We start from the raw sequence: 7,773 nt of genomic DNA, 5'->3' as shown, positions 1-7,773 counted from the left end.
GCCAACCTTTGAGAGAGGTCCTCATCGGCAAGGTGAACCAAGCCTTCTTAGTCCCCTCGCGAAGCTGGACGCCTGCCTTGCCCACCACAGATGGATGATTCCGGTTGGGCTAGGGCTTTACGACGAAGAGGTGGCGGAAGAGGTTGAAGTGAGGAGGAATTCCAAGGAAAGTTTCACAGATGTATACAAACACCGCGATTTGAAGGATGGAATTAGGGTTCAGGTGATGGAGCTCAATTTCATAGTAATCTAATAGGCTGTGAAAAAAAGGAGGAAACTGGCAGACCAAACTCACGTTCGAAAAAGGGCTCAAAAACTACTATTTCCCATGAGTCGGGAGTAGGAAAGGCCTCACCTTTAGCACCACGATATCCCGCCAACTCTTTGCTCTAGATTAGCCCCGCTCCCGATAGCACCGAAAGGTTGTCGTTGGAGATGATGGAGGCTTGCCAGGCGTGCAGCGGCAGTGCCTTCTTGGAATCAGTTGGGGAAACCATTTGTTGGGACCGCGGGCAAACAAGAAGGAGGGCACGTACGCAATGAGAGGTGGAGGCGGTGAATCCGGTGGCTAGGGTTACTGGGCGTGGGGATCGCCGGAGCAAATTGGGGCTACAGTAACTTGTGCGGCGGAGAAGAAGAAGAAAAGTCAGGGTAACGGGAGGCTTAAATGGGCTGTCAATGGGCCTAACAGCTAGAAAATTCCGTTACTGGGCTAAGTATAGTTATGTTCCCTGGCGGACAGAGCAGGCTGAAATTTTCGGTGCTGGCATAATGGATACCAAGCTGATTTAAAGGAACGTTACGAGTTTTATGGGCACGTTAAACGGTGAAATAAAATTCGTAATTTCCTTCAAATCGGGAATCGACGGTACGCCTATGTTATGGGCCCATGGCCATACTCGGGCAGGCATCGGTCGATATCGCCCATGGCACTTAATTGCGTTTTTTAGACTGTGCCTAAACTTTCAGTAAACCCGAATATACTCGGTACTAACTACTTGGTTGTAACAGTTGAGCCAGTGGACGCAATCTATCCCATGGGAAAAACATAGCTGAACGCCGTATGTCTGGGGAAACACGGCACATTGTTATTTCTAAACCACTCGGGTCCGTAAACACTTGATACAGTGCAGCTCGAGTCAGAAAAACCTGCTAGGTAACAATCCATAGATGACTATGTTTAATTGTTACGCATTTAAGCATAGAGTCGGGGGCTACACCTATTAGGTACAATGTCTTCTTCCATTTGGAGCCATCCACAGCCTCCACAATCATCACAGAGTACTCGAGATCACTAGGGAAGCACTCGGGGAGCACCTGAAAAGCACTCGGATAGTGTCAGCATATAGTGCCGAGATATGCCTGATGATCAACGATCTACACGGATGACTTGCGCTGATATGGACGACTCCGGGGGCTGCTATTGGATACCTATACGTAAGGTCAATGGGGTACCGGATAGGAAGGAGAATATATATGTATGGTATCAGTTAGGAGTCTAGTATGTACCGGATTGCATGCCGAGTACTTCGGACCCGAGCCGTAACCGAATTAGGATAGATCTTAGTCTTACTAGATTAGGACTCTATCAAGTCCATAACCCTTTCTCCACTATATAAGGTGTACGGGGTGCCCTCTTGAGGGTAACAAAGATTCATCTACGTAATACGATCGCCAAGTAGGACTAAGGTATTATCTCGCCACGTCAACAGCCTAAACCTAGGTAAATCGTCTCCCTCTTCATCTTAGCCATCGAATTCCGAGCTTGGTAGCCACCATATAAGTTTATTGCCGAAATCAGTCGTCGACAGTATGCTTGCATAGTGCACGCCGTCGCTCGTCAGCAGTATGTCTGTCGCTCGGCAGCACATTCATTTGTTAGATCGTACGTTTATCGTACAACAAAAGTTGTACATATAGCGATTTTCCTTTCCCATGGTCACAAATACAAAATGCTTGCACCTGCCACAACACTGTCAACATATACTGTAAGAGCAAGCTCAATAGTATAGCCACATACTAGCTCCAATTTATCTATAGTCAATCTAATAGTCAATTATACAATAAGTACCTACAAAACATAAACTATCATGTCCAACCTGTCATACACACATTGTGTCATGGAGTTCGTGCTGCAGCTGACTACAAATTAGTAGCCCACTTTTCTTCTCTCTCCTTTCTTATTTCCTTAAAATATGTTTATAGCTAACTTATAGTCTAGTATTGTACCTGCTCTAATAAGTAATAACACCTCCATCGGCTCCTACACCTCAACCTACAACTGCTCCTGAAGCCGATATTGCCTCACTGAGATACTTAAAGTTGAAGTCCTAATTACTAGTGGCAATGCCGAGATTATTGCCAGCAACGTTATAGCGGATGTCCACCCCCGAAGCAACCACTACCAAGGTAATTTCGTAGCTTATTGTCATTTATTTCATCAATATTCACTCTGTTTCCTTCCGTTGCAGTCTCATGATGATTTATTCTCCTTCGACATCGGCAAGTATGTTCAAGAGGGGGAGGAAGCAACCAAGAGTTCGCCAACTTGGTTAATCATCTATGAGGATCTATGAGACCAACCGTCTGACATCATGCATCGAATCGACACTCTAATTGGTGCCCAGGTAGAACAATCTAGTCCGATCAGAGGTCTAGGTGTTTGCAGAGATCGAGCACTAACTCCCAGAAGACCTTGTCAATGCCTTGACGCCTGCATTCTTCTTTGAGTCTCATTGTTTCAATGTGAGTAAGGCAAGACTATATATGGCCGATCGGGTGGTTTAGAATAGACTAACTCAAGATTTGCAAGAGGATCGACTATCAACCCAAGCTGAGAAGACCAAACTTGATGAGACCAAACTTGATGAACGCCAAAGCAAAGCTCGAAGTTAGGAGCTCAATAAGAAGCAAGATGATCTACTGAGTCAGTTGGAGGTGATGCATAAGAAAAATCAGCTGAAGAAGCTTCCGTCGTTGACCTCCTCCAATCCGTACAAGATCAAGAAGCCAAGCTTGCATCAATTGTCCACAAACAATACGCCACCCAATCGTTTAGTATGACCAGGACAGGGACCGTTCAGAAGTCTCAGTTGCCAAAACCATCCTTTGGAGAAGTTGGTTAGTCAAGTAAACCACCTCAACATAATAGTCCCTAGAGGATGTTTTATGAGACCATAAATGAAGTTGTTCATCAGACACTGATCAACCGGGTAGGAACCCTACAGAATACTTTGCAAAATTTGATCAAGAATGTGGTAGATGGATCGGTTGCTAATGAGCCATATAGAGGGCCTGTATACTTCCCCTCCGAGAATACAACAAAAGCACCCCAAGTTACTTATGAAATGGAAAGATGTAGTGCGTAATATAATTCCTCCTAGGTATCATCATACAACTCACTATGGGGGCATCGACCACCAAGAAGGGAGATACCTGAATGGAATCAATAAAGTGAGGTGTCTGAATGTAACATGCCCCCGGAGAGAGAGCCTTGATGATTCAAAATCACCCCATTCAAAATTATCACTTAGAAATTATAGGATTAGATAAATGGACGGATAAGATAGCCGAGAACATGAGGTAGCCGTTTGGTTTGAAGCCTAAGGAGAAAACTTTCATGTATCGAAGACTGTATACTGAATGGTTTGATAGTGTTGTTGCCTCACCGATATAGGGTACCTGACTTTGCATAATTTTTTTAACAGGACATCTGCCTCTATGCATCTATTAGCTTGTCAAACTCTACAGTAATCACGTAACCAGCATCAACATTCTTATCTGCTCCAGGCATTGTTACTTGTGTGGAAAATTGAGTCCCACCAGGCGTGCCAAAAAGATTGTTGATGCGAAATTCCACCGTTGTTATGCGAAAATTGTGCTAGCACACACAAAGGCCCAAGAGATTTGCTTAACTGCAGTTCATGTCCTATCAAATTAGGGTTCATGGTGTACCAGTCAATTTGACCTCTGTAATTGACAAGGAAAATATAAACAATTTGGGTTAGGTCAACTAGCCGATCGACCAGTAGGCCCATTGTTTTTCACTAGAAGCAAGATGACAATGGAGTTATCACCCGAAACAAGGTGAGGTTAGTGACACAAGGGTTTACACAAGTCGAGGGATTAAACTTTGGAGAAACCTTTGTGCCGGTAGCTAGACTTGAGTCAATTCACATATTACTTGCTTTTACTACTCAACATGATTTTAAGCTTTATTAAATGTACAAGAACCTGTGTTTGTAGAACAACCGCTGGGTTTCGAGAATCCAAATTACCCCGAACCATGTCTACAAGTTGAATAAATAAAGGTAGTTTACAAGCTAAAACAAGCCCCTAGATCTTGGTGTGAATATCCCCATGATTTCATACTAAAAACAACTTTGAGATATGAAAGTGAGACTCTACTATCTTCACTAAAAAGTTCAATTTAGAATTATTTGTTTCCCAAATATATGTTGATGATAGTATATTTGACTCTAGTAACAAATAATTTAGTGAAGAGTTTAGTACAACTATGACTAAACGTTTCGAGACGCTGATGATGGGCCAATTGCAATTCTTCCTTGGATTTCAAGCAAATGAGAAAGGAACTTTCATGTCTCAAACGAAGAATCTCTAGGATATATTCAAGAACTTTGAGATGGAAAGAGGAAAACTTGTCAAGACTCGAATGCCTACTAATGGTCATCTTGACCTTGATGACGAAGGTAAACCAGTTGATAAAAACTCTATCGCTCAATTATTGGATCCTTTCTTTATATTTGTGCACCTAGACCAGACATCATGTTAAGTGTTTGCTTATGTGCTCAGTTTCAAGCATCTCCAAGAGAATGCCATCTTGTGGCGATGAAGGGAATCCTTAGACATTTAATTCATACATCTAACCTTGTGTTGTGGTATTCTAGGGGCTCAACATTTGATCTAATCAGTTAGTCAGACTCTGACTATGCCAATTGCAGAATGGATAGGAAGATCAAATCTCACACATGCTATTTCATAGGTCAATCACTTGTTTCGTGGTCTTCCAAGAAGAAAAACTCCATAGCCCTATCCACAGCCGAAGCGAAATACATTGTTGCTGGTAGTTGTTAAGTGTTGATGCAGCTAAAATGATGTGATGTGGTCATGACTTCCAATATAAATGCCAAAAATATTGCTATCCAGTTGTGAGTTATGTGACCTCCGTAGGGTGTATTATAATATTCTAGCAATTGTTTATTGATAATTTTATGGGAAAAGATGTATAGTTCTCCTTCACATTATTGATAAAAGTAAGATAGAATGCCACACATCTAGTTTATTGCTCATTGATCTGCCACTCAACAGATTGCTGCTGCCCACTCCTTGGTGCAAAAACACCCATCTCATCACCACGGTTGAACTTTACACTCCTAGACTCCTGCCTTGAAAGCCTATAGGAATTGGCGACCACGTCAACTGGCAAAGCACGAAGAATGGATGCCTTCCCTGCGATCTGGCTATCGATGGCATTGTGGTTGGTCTTGAAGGACACCCAGGTAAACCCTTCATGCCGAGCCTTCACCGCCACTGCAAAGTTCTGTGGGATTAACAGGATTTGCTGCTGGCGAAGTTCACCGTCGAAGACACTCCTACCACGGTTATCCACCACCTGGACGTGCCCTTGGCCAGTGGTTACGTACATCACCGTGTGTGCGTTTACTGTCCAATGCGGAGTGAGCAGGGCATTCTACAAACAAGGAAATGAATCAACATGACAATTACTAGGCATAAACTACAAACAAAATGTTTGTAAAGCATAGTAGTTTTTTGTTTGCTGATACTCACGTTTTGGAGAACGGTTCTGGTGGCACTCATCTGGATGATGTTGAGTATGGGGAAATTTTGGCTATTGGCTCTTGTGATCCTTCCACTGCGGGGATTGAATATGTCACTGGATTGTGGGTTGTTTATGTTCTTCCTCAACTTAAAAGAACACATAATGTCGTCTAGGCCATTCCGCTGGCCACCAGCTCGACCACTTTGCAGCCAGGTGGGCTGTTGCTGCTGGGACAAACCCTCTTGCATTGCCTCAGCCTGGAAAGAGGGCTGCAGTGCCTGGAGCCCGTGTTCAACTCTAATGATAGCGCCTCTTCGGTCATTCAGGCTTTGGAGCCTCAATGCCATCTGCTTGCTCACACCCAGAGCTTCAGAAAGTAAATCTGGGCTGAATCCAGCGAAGATATTCTGGTTGCTGCTTTGTTGTTCACCCTTGTATGAGTACAGTTGTTGCTGCCAGCTCCTAGGCTTCCCAGCCAAGAAAAACTCCTACTCCATTTATTGGACATAATATGCATTAGCAATTTGTGCTAATTAGAATTAAGATGGTAATAGGGAATATTCATTATGGTGTAATGGACTATATTTTGGCATACCCTTCTTCTAGGGTTAAGTTGGTTGGCATTGTTGTTGGTACCAATGACAGTGAAAGCAACCACGGGAGAATCGCCGTTGTTATATAACCAGTGGGCCACTCCAGCAGGCACTGCGATCACATCCCCTTGGTGGAATTGGCGAATTTGCTGGTGCTCGTCAACCAACTTTTTTGTGGTCGATTGAGCCTCACTTGCTGTTGCCATCTGTTGCTCAAATGATGACTGAACTGTCTGGAATGTTTCTGGACATCCAGGCAGCGCCACTCCAAACACACCCCGACCTGCAATATACCCACTCAATCAAAAAAAATACCGACAAGCTATTAACAACTCAATATTATATATATATCATTCAAAATTTTGTGAAAATATATAGAGACTGCACAAACCATGTACAAACCTTGGACGATGTAGACAAGTTTGTGAGAATTAGCATACATTGGTAAAACCAAGCCCTTTCTTTCAACCACCAAACGCCTCACACTCACTCCGGCACAACGAAACTCATTTGTTGCCTCAGTGTTGTAGTACTCGGTGAATCCGGCTTCAGATCTCTGCTGGTGTGTTGCCCCAAGGGCGGCGAGATGGTCAAACCGACATTGTTGGCGACTCTCTTGGTCACCCCTAAATCCACGACGGATCTGCAGTGGGCTTTCACTAAATGAATATTGTGCGATGGACACTTGGAAGAAGAGAAAAATACTAAGGCACAATGGAAGTACAGTAGACATGGAAGCCATTGTTTTTCCACTTGTTAGAATATGAGTAAGACGAGGGTGTATATACACAGAGTACAGGAGAATACATAAAAAAGGGAAAAACAAACTTACCTAATCTTCCACCATGATGACGTGTTTAGGGCCTAGAGACATATCTAGTTTGTCTGTTTCTAGCAAGATGATACAAAACAAAGTTCCTATAAACATACTTTAATTAGATGCTACATATTTGATTGATTTTTTGAACACATACATATGCCTATTTTAATGCTGGAAAAGTGTTTTTTTTTGTTGAAGTAAAGGAGTCAAGCAGCTTGTTTTTTGCCACAGCACATAGGAATGTTACAAAAATTTCGTATTGGCACCACCTAAGAAAATAAAGCCTTGCTTTTGAAGGAGAGAGTTAGGGATTTGCCTTGAGGGTATGACTAGACGACAATAGTTCCAGGTAGTGAGAAACAAAACAAACTCACCTAAAATTCACAATAAAGCTAGTCTGAGTTTACACTCTAAAAACATGCATGCACATTGCTTGCTATGAAATGACAAAATTAAACAACAAAATCCACTTTATGTTCGAGTGTCGTGAGAGATTGTCAGAGCAAAACAAACACTTCTGGGTTACACATTCATCACTAGTTCACGACAACCTACTGCAT

At 42.9% G+C, this 7,773-nt stretch overlaps 1 protein-coding gene across 1 annotated transcript; it reads right to left on the bottom strand.

The window, feature by feature from the left end:
• Window positions 1-5,227: 5,227 nt before the first annotated feature.
• Window positions 5,228-7,145, bottom strand: LOC102702161 (glutelin type-A 1-like). The gene is made up of 4 exons (XM_006647182.2): window positions 6,796-7,145; window positions 6,396-6,676; window positions 5,809-6,288; window positions 5,228-5,710 (listed from the first exon to the last, which is right to left on the bottom strand). Exons 1-4 carry the CDS (start codon window positions 7,133-7,135, stop codon window positions 5,300-5,302), a joined length of 1,512 nt encoding a protein of 503 aa, XP_006647245.1. The 5' UTR covers window positions 7,136-7,145; the 3' UTR covers window positions 5,228-5,299.
• Between the last annotated feature and the right edge of the window lie 628 nt (window positions 7,146-7,773).

This window comes from Oryza brachyantha, chromosome 2 (genome assembly GCF_000231095.2).
Source record: "Oryza brachyantha chromosome 2, ObraRS2, whole genome shotgun sequence".
Classification (NCBI taxonomy): domain Eukaryota; kingdom Viridiplantae; phylum Streptophyta; class Magnoliopsida; order Poales; family Poaceae; genus Oryza; species Oryza brachyantha.
Note: the sequence above shows the minus strand (reverse complement) of the source record. Positions and strands in the feature narration are given on the sequence as shown.

Coding starts and splice junctions, on each gene's coding strand:
- LOC102702161 (XM_006647182.2), bottom strand. CDS start 7,135: ATGGCTTCCATGTCTACTGTACTTCCATTGTGCCTTAGTATTTTTCTC. Junction 6,677..6,795: donor ACTTGTCTACATCGTCCAAG/GTTTGTACATGG, acceptor GGTATATTGCAG/GTCGGGGTGTGTTTGGAGTG. Junction 6,289..6,395: donor AACTTAACCCTAGAAGAAGG/GTATGCCAAAAT, acceptor TAAATGGAGTAG/GAGTTTTTCTTGGCTGGGAA.